We start from the raw sequence: 22,486 nt of genomic DNA, 5'->3' as shown, positions 1-22,486 counted from the left end.
TGATACTGTAAAAGCTCTGTAATGGTTTGTATTTACAATCACTAACCCCTCATTTTCCGCACATCCCCTGCAATTTCACCACTAGCTTGTTTTGGAGGCGAAAGCTGCTGTTAACAAGACAAGAGTGGCAACAGGCAGCAGGTTAGGTTAGTTTTTTTTTTTAGGATTACTGGGTGTGTGATATTTCTTGTGAAAGTTTCCTGCAACTCTGCTGCGTTTCGAGTCCACTCAGCTCTCCTCTCACCCATATCCCATCAGCTATACTGGCAAGGTCGATTGATTGGGCCCGCGCTCGCTCATCCAAGGAAACTGAAAGGAAAGGAAAACAGCTTGACTGAAGCCTCGGGAGCAAAGACAAACATCGCTTTGGACTGTAATGTACTGAATGCTTTAAAGAGTGAGCAGCTGGGTTGAAGCAAGTGTTAATCCAGTGCTTTCAGTCAATTTCTCACTAAACGGTGACTGATTTTGAAGCTGTTTCTCTCGTATGCAAATATTTACTACATGGTGTATACGGCATTTGAAGCTGAAAAAAAAGACATACAAATCTAAATAGAACATATTTAAAACAGCTGCTTTGGTAGTAAGGTAGACTCAGTACGTGGCAACAACCACACCTTGATGCTAAAGCCTGCATTCATTGATCACTTAAACACACAATGGTGTATAATTGCTTCGTGAATCTCCCCATGACCTTTTATATTTGATACATGTTGGTGTTTGTTTCACAGCTGTCTGTGGGAAAAGGTCATTTCAGGCCTCACAGTCAGCAGGGTTGGCGCAGACTAATCCAACATGATAGTGGGCAATGTTTCAAGAATCCTGTCAAAAAGGGGATACGGACAGCTGATTTATGTTGATGAATTATTGATATATGTGCTGTGAACCTGCCACATTGCTGATAATTCTCTCCTCCATTCTCACTAAAAGCCAGACATCCACTTTACTTCTTTTTTTTTCTGAATTCCCCCCCGAATTGTTTGCTCTCGACTAATTTTAGAATCAGGCGAATTTCTGACAGATGGGTTGTCTTTGATGTGCAGTCTGAGCGGGTCATGATGCCTGATTAACTGCCTGAACGAACAACAAGCAAACTCGCAGACAATCAGTTGGGATGTTTTGGCACGTGGGATGTCTTGGTTGGCTGTCTTCCAGTTTGAGCAGTTCCACGGTCCAGTTTCCCACATGGCTTCTGTCAGAACTCTAAGATGTTGTGTTGAGACAGCTGTGATAGAAAACTGAGTTTGAACTTGATGCTGCACAACATACAGACCATTTATCTTCATTTTCCAGACCTCTGAGGCTTTTCCCACTTCGACTTGCTTTCTGTTCATAGTAGAAACTCCCTTTAGTCTTTTCTGCCAACATTTCTTATGCAGTTGTCTTTTTTGAAAACTATTTATTGTAATTGTCAATGGACAAAAGCATCTGGGGAATCAGTATCCCCCCATTGGTGTGAGCACCCACGACATGGTTGTACAATGGATCCGTACTGTGTGAGCAAAAAAAAAAATTGCAGTCTTAAAATGTCCAATGGTTATAATGGTTAACTTAAGTCTATTCACAACACTATTGATATAACTCTCTTTCTCGTCATTGCTCATCCTTAGCAGGCTCTACTGGGGCCACTTAGGCATGTTAATACTGCGAGTGTACCTCCCCAACAATTTAAGACCCAGAGTCCAGACATTCTAATAGGCTCCTTGTGGCGATTCTCTCTCTCTCTCTCTCTCTCTTGGCATGAATCTTTTGTGGCGCTTTGAAACTGTCAAGCCACCAATGGGAGAAGACGCTCAGGAAACGACTTGGCACAGGCCACATATCTCTGCTAATGATCTGTTTTGGAGCGAGCGGTGAGGGCACCTGCCAGAGAGAGAGAGAGAGGGAGAGAGAGAGAGAGAGGGAGAGGCAGGGATTCAAGCTAATATCACTGTGCATATATAGAAAGATCAGAGTGAATTTACATTGTGAAGACAAACATTGATTTCAATTCTATGTGTTATATTCTGTATATGTCATTACATAATGATAACATTAACATATCCACCAATACATCAGATAATAGCATTAAAAAACAAACATGATTATATTCTCAGGGAATGATGGGCAAAAACAAATGTTATGCACACAGCTCACATCCAGGTGTCCACATTAGTTGCAACCGTAATTGGCTCAAATTATGGGTCTTGTCTGGCAGCTGGATGGAAGCACTTTTGAGCACGTACCAAGGCCTGCTGACTCAATTGTTGATTATAGGACTGTGCCGACATATTTTGAATATTCCGTTTGACTACCTTGTCTTCTTTTCCTTTTTTTAAAGATTTTTTGGGGGGCATTTTCATACTTTATTGGACAGTTTTGGAGAGACAGAGGTGAAATGGGGCAGATAGGGAGATGACATGCAGAGAACGACCACGGGCCGGATTCGAATCTGTGGTCTGCTGCTTCTGAGGACTGAGCCTCTATGGGTGGGCGCTCTGACCACTACACCACGAGCACCCCCGACTACCTTGTCTTCTGAACCAGATTTCCTCCATTGTATTGAGTGGGTACGGCCAGCTGATTTTGCGATTGATTCAGTAATTCCATGCATGAAGGATCTGCAGCTCAGTGGCTGGCCGGTTGTCCAGTCCAGCTTCCGGCTCTGGTTTTTGGGACTTGCTTTTTAATTGACCACGGTGTTGTGCTGATTCAGGGATGACACTTCACTGGCCTTTAGAAGCCCTACAATGCTCTGTCACCGCTCACCATAAAGGTGGTTTTATAAGGCAGGAAACGGGCGGAGCTCCAGGGCACGTCTAATACTGGATGCTGGAGGAGGTGCGTGTGCTTGTCGAGGTGGGAAGTTCAGGGGGAAAACAGAGTAGGAAAAGCTGATTCTGTGTCTTCTGTGCCAAGGGTCCACTCGGCTCCAGGTGATGACACAGCACCTTGTTAACTCAGCAACTGTCTTGGGTCTGCCACGCTGCGATGATTTATTAGCCATGATCCACCCAAAGCCTCCTCAGATTAAAGGGAGGCCTCTCGCGTGTGCAGAACCAAACATAACAACTGCTTTATAATACAGGCAGGGTGGGGAAGTGTTGAGTGTTCTTTGAGGCGTGCTTTATGTAAGTGTTGTGAAACTCTTGTTTATTTTGGTATGAAATTATCCATGTTGTTTTAGCTAAGAAAGGGATACTGTGTCGCCATGGTTTACACAGAGTTTTGTCAATGTTTTGAGAAGAGAGACGGCACACAGTGCTGTGAGTATAGGCATCAGTGGCTGTGCAGTTACCTTGTGCAAAGCAGACAAAACTATGATGAATGGTGTCCTTTTAATTGGTTTACTAATGTTTTTTGGGATTATAATTTTTTTATTAATTTGGTAAGATATTTTATTATTCTACATTTATGGTTGTGAATTTCCCGTCAATTAAAAAAAGTGTATCTAAATAGCAGAGTTACGGACAGAAAATAGTTGATGTGGCTGTCAGTTTTTGAGTATGAATAATGCAAGTGGTTTCTAAACAGCTGCCTTTCATGTGGTAGTTGAGTTTCTTCAGACAACAACAAACCTCAACATCATTTATGTGATTATCTTGTTAGTTTTCCCCCACATCTATACAATATAGTTGAACCAGTGTTTTTTGCTTCTCCTATTCAGGATGGCTTTCTGTTACTCTCTTAGAATAAACCATGCTGGTCATACTAGCGGAGATTGATCAATTCAATTCACTGCAAAAACTTCGTTACAAGAGTTAAAGTATGACCAACTTTAGGAACTTACGCCCACAGAGTTGCATTTGGTCCCATACTGCATGCTGTTGATGGATGCTGTCATCCAACGTGCCAGAGGGTACTAACACAGTGTCGACATTTTCAACAGGCACTGTCCCAATGTGGGACTAGCACACCTAACTCTGAAAGTACATTTCCTGCTATATGAGCTGCACTATATTTCACTGAGGCTTTAATACAACAGACACCAGGGAGTCTATATATTTATTTATTTGTGTATATCGTACAGCATATTTCTTTGGCTCCAGCAAAAAAGGTCTTGTTTTATTGTTTAAAAATGAACTATGTCTTCTCTCTGCCAGTGAGACAGTGGGTACATTCTTTGTTTGCTAGTTTTTTCCATTGTTCTGTCATCTGCCGCTGCAGTAGTAATAATTGCATTGGGTTCTTTAATGTCAATGTGAGATTTTAAAGCTTTTGCTTTAGTTTTCATGTCCAAACACTCCCAACAATGTCATTCAGCAATCAATAAGGCACCATATGTCAAAACAATCAATTTAAAACATGTATAAAACATATGACGTGTGTCTTTTCTGTGTGAAACCTTTTCTATCATTCAATCAGAAATGCAGTGTTGTGTGAGTTCCCACAGCAGCAGAGTTATTTGAACAAACCAACACAGCTACAACAGAATGTGGCGATATCAGGGGGGATGTGGACTTTTATTTCCCCCTTAAGCAAAAGATCTGCGCTAATTAGTTGTCCGGAATATGTCACTAGTTGTCCAGCCTCCCAGCTTATCTCTGTATATCTAGCTCTCCTGGGCGATTGCAGGAAACACTGAGCCCAAGCCCAGCTAGTACCGTGTTTACACTGAAGCAGTGCAGAGATGTTCACTGGTGGAGCAGAATCCCACACTGTTAGCTAATTAGCTGTGACCACAGTCAATGTGAATTCTCAAGGCAGCCTTCCACAGCCACACAAATCCGTACTTCATTTAAATTAGCTTTTTTATACTTTTCTTTCTTTATCTTCTGTACAATATACTTTATGCTTGTGTAAAGTAGATGATAACACATTTCTTTCTGCAGTTTTCACTGGTGTGAAAAACTACAGCAAATCATGAGGGAAAACCACGTAGTTATATATTTTTTTGGGAACATGGTTAAACCACTGTGCTGATGATTATAGCGGTAGTTTGACTTTGTTTACTGTAAGTGTGGAGTGGGTAAGATTGGAGACTAAATTAAGTAAGATTGGATGAGTCTGCAATTAAGTGACCAGCTACACCAATGTTAGATCCGCAACCCTGTTTACTTTTCTTAAATAACTTCCAGTCCCCCTCACTGTCCTTGGCCAACTGTGATTATGACCCTGTTTTGTGTGTTTCTGGTATGTGCACAATATGTAGGGATGAAATGTGGATCCAACAGACTCAGAAATGCAGAGACATGTGGATTTATAGCACTGACCTTTTAAAAACTCACATATATCTGTCAAGGAGAAAGACCTTGTTCTCAGGGTGTACAAAGAACAGATCCACAAATTAAGTGAAACAAAAAGGGGCTCAAGTTATATAACCCAGGTTTTAATGTTCCCATTCATTACGGACTGTGCTTCTGTTAACGTGACAGCTACTACTGATAGTTTTTTTTTTCTGCGATTTGTACTTGGTGATGTTAAAAGTAATCACATCACAACTTCAAGATTTAAAAAAAACGTGCACCCATTTATTAATTTTAGAACAAATCAGCCATTACGTTACTTAGAAACATAAATATATATTCCATTAATATCAGGCTTTTCTAGAATTCTACCTATATGTTTCTGTTGGGCATGAGGGAAACAGACATGAGGGAAACGGTGATATTACACATCTCTTCCTCTGGTATTCAAATCAAAGCTTTTGAGTTAATGCAGCACAAATGTAATCACTTATACAACTGCCTCTGTCCCTTCTATGTTCTCAGTCGTGTCATCCTCGGGTGCGTGATCAGTGCACGTGTTCTTATCTGCAGCCTTGGTATTGGCATGTTTATATCCCTGCTGGTCAATCCCTGATCCATTTTAATCACTGGCTGTGTGTTCAGTTATTGATTCTTCCTCTTCCCAACAACCAGACAATTAGTTTAACCAAAGCACGGTCAGTGTCCTGTCAGATCAAGTCTGTCTGCTTTTTGTGTCCCCTGCAAACAAATCGTTCACCCCGCCCGCTCTCTAAGAGAAGCTATGGCGTTGAGGGTGGCTTGCTCGGCTATGGCTTTAGCTATTGATTAGCGCTGCTGTGTGTGTGTGTGTGTGTGTGTTTGTTGTGTGCTGTGACAATGCGTTCAGGCTATGTGACCCCGGAACTCCCACGCTTTGACCCTCAACAGGGATGAGCAAAAAATACATGACACTTATCTGTTAAAAATGGAGTTGTCGATTCTGGGGAATGCTTGATATCAACATCACTTCTTGGCAAAATCAGTGTTGTTCTCACAATCCTCTCTACCTGTAAATACTCTGTGTGTGCTGAAAAAAAGTCTCTAAACGGGTATGTTGCTTATTTATCCTTTGTTTACATGCCAGTTTACAAAGCCTAGGCTGTCTACTGACTCCAGATTTGTTTTCAGCGCACACATAGTATGGACAGGTAGCGGATCGTGAGGAGATTAACTGATTTTGAGAAAATACATTTTTTGACAACAATCGTTCTCCAGAATCTGCACTAAATCCTTTTCCTGTTAGAGTTGCATCGTCACTGATTAATGCTGCCATTTTACATTCCCAATGCCTACAGTCATGCAGTTTGAGCATTGCCATCTGCCTGCTTTCTTCTTCACCCCCAAATGTATTTGATGATGGTCGTAAAGTCCTGCAGCTTCCACCATGGCATTTGATCATTTCTGCCTAGACGGTGTAACACACAGTCTGTCCTTCAAAAGAAACAGAGAGATACACAGAGTTCTTTCCCAAATCCCATATTTTGTGCAAAGACTTTTTTTCCTTTTACCTTTGTTCTTTTGCTTTTCAAGCTGTCAGAGAGAGCGAGGCATGCTGGCATTATAAAAGATAAAGTACGTTTCAAATCTACCTCCAGACATTTGCTGGTTTTCATTCCGCGGGGCAGAACATTTTGCCAGGACACAATTAGACTGGAACTGCATATGTTTTGTTCTTTGCACACTTTCTGAAGAAAACGATTACCTTTGTGAACACAGCTCCACCACCATAGCATTCATAGCTGCAACTCTCTGCAATCACATTTGTGTGCTTGTTTTTCAGCTTATGTGTGATTGCTACTGCATTACATTATTGGTATTTGTTTTTTTGTAAATGGCAAAGCAGCACTCTCCCAGATTTGATGCCCTTCGATAAAGAAAAACAAGAAAACAAAAGAAGAAAGATGGTGAAGATTATGGTTCCTCTACTGATATATGATTGTTTTTTTTCAATACAAAGTGCACTGGTACTTGAAAATAGTGTTATGGAATATAATATAGAAACAAATAGTTATTCACCTTGAATCAAATCTCCGCTGCCTGACCCTGTGTCGCTATTTTCCGCTACCTGAAGGACATTTAACATGTATTTGAACAATGTGTCTTTACTGGTAAGCTGTGGATGTTTTATAGTGTGAGTACTGGCTGGTGCCCTGTTTTCTTTGAGGTGTCTGTAATGAGCTGTTTAGGGTGAGAGGAAGAAGTGATTGTGTGCTGGAGGCCTTGTCAGAGGTAATCACGTCCGTGTTGTCTGTTTCTCACAAGCGTATAAGAGCCCACCTCTGGAGAGCCAGGAGTCTCCACGCAATACAGACAATAGATGAAATTGTGATGCTGTGAAATCCAGAGAGGAGAAAAAATCCAAACCAGAACTGGCCCCATTTTATAACTGATTGCATAGAGGGGACCAACTGTCTCCGCATGTTTGTTTTTCTATCGTGCAGAAGGCAAATTAATGTCATTAACATTTCATTGTTGCAAGCACTTGATTCATGTACAGTATACTTGCAGCTGCAATTAGTTTTCCATTTATTTCAAGACTGCATTGCTCATATGTGCATGCATTCTGTGACATGTTTTTGATGATTATATTAAGAAAACAGTCTCATTATGTTTGAATGAAAACAGTTTACTTGGCTGGCAAAGTAAGGATGGCTGCTGACATGGCCTATGTAAATGCTGCACTATTGGCATGCACAAGATTACAACAACAGCATCCCTTATTTTAAGCGACAGTGACCTTGTTTGGTGAAGCACTTGTCTTTGATCCAGACTAAGAATATATCAACTAGTTGTTGGACCATGTGTAGAGAGATTCATCTTTATTTAACCTTGTTTTTTTTGTGGGAGATAAAATGTAAATGCCAAGCCTTCAGCCATGGTGTCAGGTTCAGCATTTAGAAATGACTGGGAAGACAGACTAGAAGTGGTCAAGACAGCTTGTTCTAATGTCACTCATGTAACGATATTCAAGATGATGGAATCTCACCAAGATCAACAAGTGTTCGTCCAAAACATTGGTTCATGGCCAAATAGCTGCAAACCAATGACTTTCCCATGACTCTCTTTGTAATTAGTGCTAATTAATCAAAATGCTAATACACAAGCCTTTGGGCATGGACATTGTCTATCTTTTGATAGTCCTGCTGTTTTAATGAATATTTGTCACATATCTGATATGTCAACACATTGCTCAGCTGGATGAAATATCCCCTTCTAAGCTTATTGTTAATGCGATTGGCTGCACTCGGAGATGCATCAGCCAACTGTGGGCTTTTCAAGTGAGATTGTTCAAACGGTTTTCTCCCTCTCTCTCTTCTCTGTCTTGCTCTCTGTTTTACTGAATCAGTTCCCTCCTTCTTTATACATTATATCCAGATCCCGCCTTTTCTTAATGGCAGTTGGGGAGGAGTACATCTTCAATCTAAATACTTTCTTCTCTAAAATGTGTCCCCAACTCGACGTCATTGTAAATGAGGGTCACCCCTCAATTGGTCTCTCGAGGATAAATAAAAGTTAAATAAATAAATAAATAACTATTCTCATCGTCTGACATTTACATTTCTAATTTAGGAGTAGTACCTAAATGCCAATCTTATTGTTTAGCGGTGTGGTTTATGTGAGTTGATTGCATGCTTGTCCTTAATCCAGTCTGATCAATACGCTATCATTCCCTTTGCCTTAAGCGTTACCAATTTAATTAAGTCTGGGTTCAGTCCAATGACCAGTGTGTTTTCTCTGTTTGTGTTGCAGATGATGAAGTTTGCTTGGGACAACTACAAGCGCTACGCCTGGGGCAAGAATGAGCTCCGGCCTTTGACGAAAGACGGACATATTGGAAACATGTTTGGTGAGTGTCTGCGTTTTGCTCGAGGCTTAAAAAAGGTCACCCAGACCCATTTTTTCAAGACCTGTTGACCTTTTTACTGGAAATGTTTCGTGAACAAAACAGTGCAGACTAAAACTAAAAAAGGAGATTATTTCCTTTATGTAAAGTTGAAGAATTGTGCTTCTCAAATGTGACAATATTCTTTCTTTCTTCCCTTCTCTCTCTTTTTTTTCTTTCATTTTTTCGAAGGTAATTATTGTCTTGTGGGTTACTACAGCCTCAAATTTTGTTGTAGTAGTTATTTGGGTAATTGAGTTTCCTTCCATAATCATGAATCAACTCTGAGATAATATTTTAAATGTGCCAAAAAGGATGAACAAAATCATACAAACATATAATGAATTCATGCGTTAAGCCATCAGTTGAAAGTTGAAACATTATGTTCCACCTGTTCACGCCTTGTTGGGCTTTTGTCACCAAATCGTCCTTAACTTTCCTCCAGCGAGACAAGACCTCACACTGTGCCAGGAGTGTCACAGTCTCCAGCAGTCTTTAATTGAAGGCAGATCTGCAGAGGTCCTCAGGTCCTCTGCTGTGGATCAGTCAGTTCACACCGTTGGGACAGAAGGAAATCCCTTAAAGAAGCCCCTTAATAAAAGGTGGATCAGCTTTTAATAAGACTTGGACGGCTACTGTGTTCCTCCATGACACCTGCAGGGGTTTCTGTATTATTAAGGGCGATGATGCAAGCTCTCTTGAAAATACATTTTGTGATCTTTTTTTGCTGCTTTCGTTCCCTTCGGAGTTGCCAGGTTCATAGTCAAAAGATGTCTCTTTGAAGCACTTTGCTGAAATCATGTGAAAGGTGTTGTATTTCAAAGCAACAAATTGAGAGTTATTTTCTGATGAAATCTAGGCAAGGCAAGGCAAGTTTATTTACATAGCACAATCTAGACACAAGGCCATTCAAAGTGCTTTACAGGGGCATACAAAAAAACATCACAATTAGATACATCAAGATTAAAGACTAGCCTACATTAGACTACCAAAATCCCAGCCCAGATAGGCCTGAAGGATAAGTTTTTTTTTCTTCTTTTTTTTAAAGCGAGAGCATCCGACCAAGATACTGCTCCATTCAACGAGTGAGCTGCGTTCAGCAAGAAACAAAAGTGCATGTTTGTGATAAGAGGGTAATGAAAGGATTCGTAAGTGAATCCATTCGTTCTCTCTTCCCTGATAGAGAGGTATATGTGCAAAGATCAAGGGGAAAAATAAAAACTTTGTCAATGAGCTGATAGTAGTGTTTAAGGTTTTGAAGTAGGGTTAAAGTTAGTTTTTTAAAACCTACCCTGAGTGAGTTAAAACTCACATTTTAACTCTTCAGTGGCACAAAGTGGTACACATTTTTGTCAAATTAATTAAATAAGAATCAACAATTAGTACATTTGTATTGCCTTCACTAACACACACACATTGCTCTCACCAGCCACAGAGAGAGAGAATACATTGAATAACAAGTGTCCAAAATATAATAAAAGTCTAATTGATTTGCCCACTATCCCCCCGCTGCAATTGATTTGAATAAACTCTGTTGGTAGAGTTGACATTTTGAATTATATTTAATAGGCCTGATCTTTTGTTGCAGAAAATCGACCTTGATAATTGGCTATTTAGCATGCTGTAATGAATAGAGATGTGCTAATCTTCCCTTCAGGTAATGTCTTTCAAGATGAGTTATCACGGCATTAACTACTTACACAACTTGTGATGTAAAGCAACATTAGGAAAGAATACTGGCTTAGGACATTGAAAGCTGGTGGACTTTAACTGTCGTCCACACTAAAACGCATGGACAATGATAGTGCCAGTTTAGTTGGTGTTGAAGCTGCATTAAGCAATGTCTGACTGCTGGAGGGCAGAATAGTAGAATCCACACAGACTCGCAGCAATGAGCCGTGATATCAGCTTATTAAATTGTTATGGAAAGCACATTAGTGAACTATCAGTACTTATTACTTGCAGAGCAGTATCCACATCCCATTGGTGCTTGTTTTCACAAGATATGCAGCTGAAGATTTAGCTGGTTACCATACATGATAGAGGGCGGTTAACTGCTGTCCTGATATACATACCTTTACTTTAAGCTTTGATGTATAGCTCAGTGTCAGATTTTACCCATTAAAGCAGGGGTATGTGATTTCTGGTCAAAGTTAACATGATCTGTACACTTTGACCAATCAGAGCGAGGCTCAGATCCTCTGTTCGTATTGGCTGTTGGGACTGTCCATTCACGTTGGCACAACATTGTTGGTGTAGACTCAGTGTGTCAGGGAGGGACCATAGGGGAGGGACCAAAGCGAACAAGTGGAGCGGTTGAGGTATTTGGATTCAAATCTCTATCCCAACTGCTATTTTCTCCCCAAATCATCCACCCCAGCTGTAATGTCATGACTGCTCTATTCTGATGTATAGATGTCTGTTTCCTTAAGAGGAGAGAATGACTGAAAATACTCAGATCAACAATAGAAGCAAACCTTTCACAAATTATGTATATCAATGTGAATATGAAAAATGTTGCTTTATGGATCATCACAGCTTTCCAACACAATATCCCAGACAAAAAAAACAGTTTGGATTTATTTTAAACTGGATCTTGGCCACATATGCAGAATTGACAGCTTTTTTGTGTGTGCAAACATCTCACACTGAAACCACACTTCATTCACATTCTGTTGTTAGGGCCAGAGGTTTCTCATAAAGGACCTCTGGCAGCTAATTGCCGTCTTTATCTGTGCGGCGCAGCTATCCACTAAGCAGTGTACCTTAATGGAGATACGACCGATAATGCAAACAATTAAAGCTCGGACCGAATAAACTATTTGTATCTGACAGGAGAGAGAGATAGTTCAGTCTCTCAAGTGTGAAGGAAGGTAAAATGGCTTCATGGTTAATCCCATGAGTATATATATATATATATATATATATATATATATATTAGTGCTGTCAGTTAAACGCGATATTAACGGCGTTAACGCAAACCCATTTTAACGGCGTCAATTTTTTTATCGCGCGATTAACGCTCGTCATGTCCTAGGAGACGTTGTGGTTTTTTCACAAGCTGTTGAATCAACTAGTAATGTTTTAACAACTGAAACACCACAAACTATACATATGGCTCGCAGTTAAGTTACTGTCAATTCAAACGGAACATGTCCTACAGCGTAATTTCACATTAAAATCATTTAACTGGCAAAACGGCGAAACGTCAAGTCAATTCTGACTTTTATTTTGAAGCAGAAACCGGAACCTAGCACTTCCTAGCTCAGTTACGCGACCGTCACTAGTCTTCCGTGTGTGACTCTGAGACCCATGCTCTGAGTCTACACGGAAAAGAACAGAAAAGAAAGCTTTTCATTTGCAGAAGTCTAACTTATAACCCTGCGCGCACACCAAAACTTCCATGAATGTTAGTGGCAGCCACCAGTCATTCATTTTCACTTTAATTTTCGCTACGAAGGGAGACTGAAGCCTCGGCTGCAGCAGCGCCATGGCAACCACCTGTGTGTCCACTCAACACAGTCTGAAATAAGTTGTGGATGAAAGACTCCCAAAACATTTAGGCAGCAACCAGTCTAATGTAGCCTTAATACTAATTTGTTTTATATACCCTATGTTGTTTTATGGTTTGGTTTTTAAATAAAAAAAGAAGTTCCAATATGTTTGTGAATGCTGTTCAAGGGGTAGGGTGCAGGGGGGGGGGGGGGGGTCAATAGGCTATTGTTATTTGCACTGAATTGCAAATTATGATATTTTAGAAGAAATATTGTATCATTGTAATTCAGTGTATTTCTTCTTAAATATCATAATTAGAATGGGTGTGATAAGAGCATTAAAATGAGAAAATATAATGGGACAAAAAGAAGTCAAGGGACATTCAGGCTAGAATAAATAAAAATGTGATTAATCGCGATTAATCGCGAGTTAACTATGACATTAATGCGATTAATCGCGATTAAATATTTTAATCGCTTGACAGCACTAATATATATATATATATATATATATATATATATATATATATATATATATATATATATTATGTGCAAAGCTACTACTTTTGGTTCTGATCTCAACCTGTATTATCTACTAGTAGTGAGGGATATATATATATATAGAGAGAGAGTGAGTCAAGGGGAGAGAGGGAAAGAGAAAGGTCGGCAAGTAAATGTCACATTGTGAATGGTGGTGCGGGGAAGCCAGGTATGAAATTGGATGCTGTGTTCTTTTAATTTAATCCCCAGAGTAAACAGTGATGTGGCCAAGATTGGATCTACAGTAAGCGTCCCAATCAGAAGCTTATGAGAGTCACCAGGAACAACTATTCTTCTCTGCACTATATATTCACTCAAAGACTCACGACATATATCACAAAAAAGGCAGAGAGAGAGAGAGTAATTTGCCTCTGCCGCGTGTTTCTCTAGAACCCCACATTTCCTTTTGAACTGATTTACTGATTCTATTTTTTACTGTAATCCAGCTCTTGTTTCCTTTGTCATGACCCTCAAGGCTGAAAGCGGCTGCCTATTTATTCTCTCCCCTCAACCAACGTTGGTTGTGTGAAGGACTTTTTTCCTCTCATTTACCTTTTGTCATTTCAAGCAAACTGTGTCTTTAAGAGCTAATTAAAAGTTTCTTTTCTCATGGCAATTAGAAAGAGGAAATGGGGCTAATTACAGTACTTTCAGCTAATCTTCCTCCTTGTAACAGTGTGTGGGAGTTCTTGGGAGGAATAGAAAGTGATGGAAAAAGCACAGATATGCACATCTATGTACTATTTTCCTAAAGGGAAAAAAAATATTCTTTGATTAGTAAGCATTGTTTTAACATTTTTAAAAATGTTAGTGTTTAAATATATCACTAGACAACCTTATATTTATATTTCATGGATTAATGATTGGGTTGTTGCTGATATCAAATAACATCTGCTAGCACCACCATATTTCCTCTTCTCTTTTGATTTCATTATATTACATCATGTCAGGGTAATCAGTTCAAATATGAAATCTCCTGGAGCCTTATGAAATTAAGGAGAGCGAGGCGATGAGATCAAGGTCAGGTTCCAGTTTAGTGTTGCTAATGACATTTGTTCCATTTACTTCAGTCTTTACTTTTGTTAAAATATGACAACAATACATGGACTCATTGCCAAACAATAACATTTGTTCCTACCCACAGAGTAACACTGTATGTATGCTCAGTGCCCTGAGCATGAGTTTTGAATGATGTGAAAGAGGTTGTATGCTGTTATTATGGAAAGTTCAATTGTAGGGCCAATCGAGGCACTGTTTTATTTATGAATAGATTACTTGCTGACCTCTGTGTTGGAAAAGTTAATCTTGTTTTTGAAGAATTCTGCACAGAGATGTGTTTTTTTTATTTCACTGTTTACAAAAGGATGATGTAACAGCAAATTCAATTAATTGCTGGGTTCATGGGAGGGTTTTTTTTTTTTGCATTAATATATTCAGTTAGTCAGTTTTATTACTTTTATCTTATGGGTGAAATCAAATGTTACCCAGATGGACTTGTATTTTATTTGCTTTGTACTTTCGTGGTTCAGTATTAATTATTTAATATTTACTTGTATAAATAAATTGAAGGAGTAGCTTCAACAGTTGGTGTTTATATCAGCAGTTCCCACTGTGACTGACATACATCACTGAAGGCGATCAATTGGAGGATCAGCAGGAGATCTCTCGTATGCTATTGACTTTAAAAGACCCTTATTATGCGAAATTCACCTTTTCCCAATATGGGTCCCTGGTGTGACGATAGACTCCCAAAGTATGAGAAAAAACAACCCTCTCTTCACCCTTCTGAAAACCAGTGTTCAAAAACCCCAGGCGGATTTCTCTCCCCTAATACCAACCTAACAGCACTACCTCTACCTATGATAAGTACACCCCCAGATACCCCTGAATCTAATTAGTAGTTCAAACCAGCAGTTAGATCCAGGGCCAATCAGAGAAGACTGGGCTTTTTGGAAGGTGGGGCTTAAAGAGACAGGCTCTCAAACGGACGGTTTCAGACAGAGGCTGAACAGATTCAGCAATGGCACTGTGAGAAATATAACAGTTTTGTTTAACCCTACAACACAACATTTTTTTGTAGTAGAAACCCAATTTACCATTTTGAACCTAAAAATGAGCACAATATGTTGCCTTTAAACAGTAATACATCTCTGAGCAGGAGGTGCTTATTGGTATAAAAACTGAATCGGCTTTTATTCTATCACTGCAATTTCAGGCAACCAGAATTCCCATTAAGATTTCAGTATATAAGTGGCAGGTTTTAAATCACATTCCTTACTTTGTCGGCTTGGTCGTTTTGTGCTGAGCAGGTACTGTACAGTGAGTTATAAGAGCTTTTCCCCTGCAAACAGCTGCCTGATGCATGCAGTTAACAACACTGTGAGAACTTGAGTGAACCATAACAATAGTTGTGGGTTGGGACAGCTGGACAAAGAACCGTAACTTGCTATAAAGCTTTGTAAAACTGAGGAAACTCTTCAGATATGGGTGAAAATTCCCTGTAGGTTCATACATCACTATTATAAACATAAAAGCTTTATGAATGAAAGTCGAGGTGTTAGGGAAGAGGTGATGTGTACACATCTTTCCATCTTCTCTTCTTTGTGTTCTCTTCTTTGTTATTCCCCTGCACAGTTTTCTGACTGTAAGATCAAGAGGGGTGAGCATTTGCCATCATGGATCATTCCATATGGAGACAGAGGATGGGCATGGAGGTTTATAAGCATGAGGAAAGACATTTAGGAAATGTCAAATAGCTTGGAGCAAAGGTAGACGTGACAATGTTAAGAAGTCCTGTATGTTGGAATGATAGCAAAACAAAAAAAATTGTATTGGTTTGTTTCTTTTATTATTACAATAGTGAGGTAATTACATTTGGGGATGAATTATATTATTTCTATTTTTATCAAATATTTAGCTTTTCTTCAACTGCTCCAAGATGTAGCCAGTGGGTGGCCTTATGAGGTTTGTAAGGCCTAGTCTGAGTGTTTACTCTACTGCATCGCTGTGCCCTTTTTAAGTTCTTACCATTAAAGAACTGAAAGCAATTCATGTTGGACATGTTGTTTTGTTATGAAGGGTTATCACCAGAGCCCCATAAGCACAGGCTGTTTTCTCTGAAAAGAAAGATTTAGGAGAACCCTGTTGTGAAGGAGGAGGGTCTCTGGCTCTTGGGACAGTCTCTTGGATGCGTTAGTCTTGTCTTCCCTTTGTTAACGGTCTGGGAAAAAAGCTCCTTAAGGTCCACTCATTCGACCCGTCTAGTGTCCTTGAAACCCTTTGAATGTATTCTCTTTTCCTTTTTGGCTACCACAAAGATGTAGGAGGGAGATGAATTGGTCTCCTGTGCTAACCCCTTGTAAAGTACAGGGTAAGACATGAGCTTTTAACAATGAGTGCCTCAAAGACTCTCACAGCTCTTCACAAGCAGTGGCAGACCCCAAGATCAAATCTCTTCTTTTTGAGTCCACTTCTCTAAAAAAAAAAAACAATGTGACATTCTGACCAATTTACCTTTTATGTTTGTGATAGAGATCACCACAAGCACCATGCTGACATTGAATTCTGAGTTGAATATTGTTTTCTTTAGACCAAAAAATATGTTTCACAAATTCCCAACATAATAGCTGCAAGATTGTAGAAACATCGCTTACTGTGTTACCCTGAAGGAGAAGTTTGACATTTGGGGAGTTTGAAAAATAGGCTTATTCACGTTCCAAGAGAAAACCTGAAAAGATATGACCCATTCAACTATCACTACAGTAAATGTTAAGCTTATAGCAAACAGTGAGTATAGCACAGATACTGTAAGAAAGGGAAACAGCTACAGCGGCCAAGACCAAAGGTAATAAAATCCACTTACCTGCACCTCTAGAGCTCCCAAATGAACATTTAACAGGCTTAGTTAGTACACAAAACTCCAGAGTCAAAACGAACCTGTGCCTATAACTATTCTTTCAATGAGACTGCATATGGGAGTGGACAGTGGGGGCACACATTTGCGAATGTCTCTTGACAGTTTTCTTATTTCAGTATGTAGTATTCCTGTATTTCTACTTGTTGTACCCAGCCCTAGATATTCATAAGCTGCTTTGGTCAATCACATGCTTTATAGCACTGTGCGCATTAAAACAACAACAATTCTAACTCTGTGTCATCTCTGCCATTTCAGATAAAGTAAAGAGCACTGACGCATCTCACAACCATTTCACCCACTTCAGATTTCCTTCTTTTTTTTCCTTCTTTTGACAAGACTAACTAATTGTCCACTCTTATTAGAGCTCTCGTATATTACATCACGTTCTCCGGTCGCTATGGAGAAAGAAGCCAACCACTGTCATTGTCTAAGTGGAGGATTTAAAGAGACGTCCGTGCCTCTGTGAGCGACGTCATTACCCCGGCGCCTGCATATGTGGGTCAGTCACTGAAGCACTCGGCACAGTCCAACAGATGGGATGAGGCTTGTGATTGTGATGAAAAAAAAAAGAAAAGAGAGAGAGAGAGAGAAAGAGCATTATGTTAGGTGTCACAGCTGCCCCTTCCACACTCCACCATTTTTTCATCAACAATAGATGTCCTATGGCTGTTAAGTGGATTGGCTACATGCTGCTATGCACAATTGCTATCCAGTTCCCTGCCCCTCTGAAACAAATTAAAGAGTAAAGACCTCTTTCTACGCATGGATAAAACATGTTTTTCTTTTTTTTCTGCCGTTATCTGAGGATTATACGTTTTTTTTTTTTTTTTTTATCATTTTGATTCAGCCCCCAGCTTTACCCTCATTTCGTTCCTTCTCCCTCCTCATCCCAAGAGGTGCAATTAAAGAGCATAAGGTCACCAGTTTTGTGACCTTAGTGGTTTCCTGGAATGCAAAATGAGCTACTTCTATCGACACACAGGCTGAACCCTCCACCATGCCTTGGGAGACTGTTTATAACCAGTAGCGTTTATTGGAATATCTGAAGGGGCTCCGCAGATGATGTAAAGCGCTGCAGGGTTCTCTTACATGATGGAGAACGGACGGGAAAGGGAGGAGATGGTTTGGAAACTGGATTTAGCTTGGATCACGGGTCCTAAATGATGGAGCATTTTGCTGTTAGGAATGAGTGAGACATTTAACACCTCCTTTTATTCAGCAAACTCGTCTTCTTTGTGTTATCCCAGGGAACCTTTTTTATTTAAAGCATTCAACTGGCAACCACTTCCACGAACAATTGCCATCTCTCTTCTCTCAGCCCACATATTAGCAGACAGGTCTTTTTTTCCCCACTCTCTCGCAATTTCCTCCCAACGGGCCATGTGCGTGGTCTTGAAGGGGACACTGTGAAGGTTAGAATGAACAGGGGGAGGAAGCGGCAACCTCCCTTGTCATTAGGGTTAAATGAAAGGCTACACAAATGGCGCCCATCACCGCCTGTCACATTAAAGTCACACACAGAGTGAAGGGTTGTCACCATCCACCCACTTCCTGTTTCCATCCCCATCCATTTTTATATCCCATGAGCTCAGAAGGAATCTGTCTCCATAGCAACCATAGCGCCAGGTGACAAATCAGGATGTGGACCCTCACCCCTCTGGAGAGTTCATCCCCCAACCCATATACAGCCCCAGCCCCCTCTATTCAATATTGCCTATTTGTTCTGGAACCAATAAGGCCTCAAAATGAAACTGCTGCCTGGACATGTCACATATCATCAGAATTTTATGACCTGAAAGATTTTTTTTTTATCATCGAGGTAATATACAGCAGCAGTGGGATGGGAAAAAGATTTATGCACGCTATGGTGACATAAAGATGTGAGGGAATGCTCACAGGGGAGCTCGACCGATCTTGACTGTCGTAGATGGATACCGATATCATAATATTAAAACTAATTACGTATGATACATCAATAAATATTTTTGACATAAAATACATGAAATTAACAAACATTTAGTGATTCATATCTATTTCAAAAGAATAGTCATACCATACTATATAGTCATCCATATATTCATATAGGCCTACAACGTTTTTATTTTATTGATTCTCAGACACAATAGATTTATTCTGACTTACTGTGTAAAAAAAATCATTCTAGACGGTTTGTGCATTGTTTTCAATTATTCAAAAGGCATGCTGTCAACGTCCTTGGCGCACAACTGACTGAACAGCTTCATAAAGAGAACTGACACAGGGCATTGCTTTCACTTTTTCGTCTTACATTGTATGCCCTTTTACACTTTTGGGAGGAGGATTCATCTCTTACACTCAGAATATGGAATTAAGTTATTCTAGCTAAGTAAGCACAGATACCGTGTTGACACTACTTTTGTAATGTCCTTATGTCAAGGTTAATTCCACACATCATTGGCCACACATTCAGTTTTGTATTTTCTTGCATTACAGAAATTGGGGGCTGCTGTCTTTCTTTCACGACTCCAGTTGTGGCAGTTGACCGGACTGAGAACCATAGACACAGTTTCAATACAGTTAACGACAACAGACGTATTTCAAATTCAGTTTGACTTTTAACTTTCCAAGAAGCAGAATTATTACAGGAAACACATACTATACACTAGTGATCATTATAAATAATCATTTGGAGGCATATGTTACCATATGGGAATTAATCTAGGTGCTGGGAAAGTTTTGTATGCACTTCATTTAGCGGAGAATATAGATTTTGTCACACATCCCATGTTGTTCACTGGGGTCATGTTAGTCTATAACAGTTGAGATATTCTCCGCTAAATGAAGTGCATACAAAACTTTCCCAGTACCTCCACTAAATGAGAACAACAACAAAAACCTAAGAGAACAACAATCCATCACTATAAATGTGTTTAACTTTACTCAGTAAAGTCAGTGAAACTTAAAAGAAGGGAGGAGAATATTTCACCCTAACTGTGGGTGCATGCTGGAGCAGGCAGATGAGGAAGCTGACAGCGAGCCTCTAATGCACTCTGGGGGAGAACCTGCTGTCAGAGCAGGTTTGGTCCCACTGCATGTAATGACGGTCCTGGCTGCACAGCTCTTCATCTGTTAGCACCGGAGCACCGACAACTGCCTGGAGATCACAGCACACCCAAACTGGGCTCAGTGCTCAACTCCTACCAACCACGCGCTAGCAGGCTGAGCTAGTGACAGGGCTATAAAGAACGGTTGTGTTGAGATCATGAAGGGTTTCATGAGGATAAATTGCTACTGTAGAATGTGAAACTGTAAAAAAACAAAGCTCAAGAAGAAACCGTTTAGATAACAAGTGAAAGCTATAGTGCGTAACTTTCATATAAATGAATGACGGTGTCATTCAAGTCATCGCAATACAGTTATGGCAGTGTGCTAACTGGTGTCAGACCCTGTCACTGGCCCCAGGAGCTCCTAAAAATCCAAAGAAGTGCCCAAGCAATGTTTCAGTTATTTATTCAACTGCTAAAAATAATCTAGACGTACAGCAGAAGGTATAAACACCATGCCCGATCACCAAAGGCTTACCTCAAGATGCGCCGACAGTGTTGTTGTAATTACTCAGAATTCCTCATGGGGTTGACATAAGTTACGCACTATAGCTGTAAGGATATAGGGTGCATCAATTCACACATCATACGATGTATATCATGACCTTGTGAAAAAATGCCATTTAAAAAAACTAAACAGAACACAGAGTGACAAGGCCATGCAATTAAAGTCAGCTTTGGTTATCATCGCCACCAAATTTCTGCTCTTTCCCTTCTCTGATTGGAACAAGCTGAGCAAGGGCGATCATCAGGCTCGTGCTACAGGATTATAGCCAAGATGATGAGAAACTGGTTGCAGAATGTATGACGAAGCAGGGGGATTAGAGGGGATTGTGCTTCATGCTACTGTAACGATTCAATCACAGGCTGATGGATACAAGGACGAGGGTCAAATTTGCTGTATCCGGATAAAGCCCCCAAACCATGTCATGTTGTTTGTGTAATCCGTGATCACTGATCAGTCTGCGGTGACGTGTTGCCAGAGTCACTCTTGACAGTGACGTCTCTGCGACTCGAGACATGCTGTTTGGTTTATAGTAATCACTGTTTGGCAGTTTTAATCACAAGCGTTTTCTGCCAAGCTCTTAAGCCTGAGGCCGTCTAACAGGAGCAGCTTTTAGCTCAATTCTCCTATTTTGGGGTCTATTAATATACAGAAATTTGCTTTTTTTAGTCTCTACGCTCAGCCTGAATATTTCACTACTTGCTAAACGCCCAGCAGAAGAGTTTCACAATAACTGCTGTAAGTGCTGACATATTGTCGTTTCATCCATTTTCGTGTAATGTGTCCAGCATGACTCGTCAGATTTCCAGTCTTCTCACTACACTCTTTAAATTCACCTCAGACCCCTGTCTGTAAGGTAGTTTTGCCTCCATGCTCTTTCATCATTCACCATCAGCTCTTCAGTTATTGCTTTTTGTGTGTGTGTTAAAAAAAAAAAAAGAAAGAAAACCCGACAGCTTTGTTTTGCATTTTCTGAATATGCTGTTTCGATTTCTGTGGCTTGCAGAGTTGCTGTCGTCTCACTCCTTCACATATTGGACACTCACAGAACACCAATATTTTTGTGTCAGTTTTGAAGGGCATACAGCAAACACGGAATAAGTAACCCATGTTGACCTCTGCTGCCTGTAGCGTCTTTCAAGCTCATGCTCATGTGCACACAACATTTTCTTCCTCCTTCTTTTCTCTGTATCATCCTGCACACAATCTGTGTCTGCAGAAGATAAAATGTTCTACCGTCTCATCGCTAGGTATCAAGGAATTGCAAAACACTGCAGGGTGGGGTTCAGACTTTCTGTGATGACTCCAGACTCAGACTGGTGAATATAGGGAAGCAGGAAGGTGGTGGCAGAATTAATGTAAAATTGCACACAATGAAGTCTCTCTGCTGGTGTATGCTGCCAGGGTTAGAATAACTTTCTGGGCCATACTCTATAGGTGGTTGGGGGTTTTGAATCCTGCTTACAATCTCCTGGAAAGAGAGAAGAGTAGACTGAAGTAAACAGAAGGACGGGTAAAGCATTGAAATGGAAATTGATATTGAGTAATGTTGACAAGTGTTTCAAGTTACCAAACACCGAAATATTGCTCGAAAGTTTTGCATCCGTGCTGTAATTGAGTGTGAAATTGCAAGTGAACAAGCAACAGTACTTCTCAATGTACAAACTGGTGGTCTCTAAATGGGCTTTCTACAAATTGATTGGAAAACTGTTAAAGTTCATGTCTTTTCCTTGAATGAAATGCTCTTTCATTTAACAAGAAGCCAGACGCTACAATTAGTGCTTAAGTGCCTGTTAGAAACCTGATTGAGTTGTACTGCCTAATATGTTGTTAAAAGACATTAATTAAATGTACGTTA

The 22,486-nt window shown here is 40.1% G+C and overlaps 1 protein-coding gene across 2 annotated transcripts in view; it reads left to right on the top strand.

Moving 5' to 3' along the window:
* The window catches only part of LOC307259196 (mannosyl-oligosaccharide 1,2-alpha-mannosidase IA), a 168,477-nt gene that overhangs the window by 66,781 nt on the left and 79,210 nt on the right, over window positions 1–22,486 (top strand). For both annotated transcript variants that reach the window (XM_080038950.1, XM_080038951.1), the window contains exon 2: window positions 8,958–9,054. In XM_080038950.1, the coding sequence (XP_079895076.1) occupies window positions 8,958–9,054 (97 nt within the window). The remainder of the gene's footprint in view (window positions 1–8,957; window positions 9,055–22,486) is intronic.

This window comes from Ammodytes marinus, assembly GCF_949987685.1.
Source record: "Ammodytes marinus genome assembly, chromosome: 13".
Lineage (NCBI taxonomy): Eukaryota > Metazoa > Chordata > Actinopteri > Uranoscopiformes > Ammodytidae > Ammodytes > Ammodytes marinus.
The sequence above is the reverse complement of the archived record's forward strand: the minus strand, read 5'-3'. Positions and strand labels throughout refer to the sequence as shown.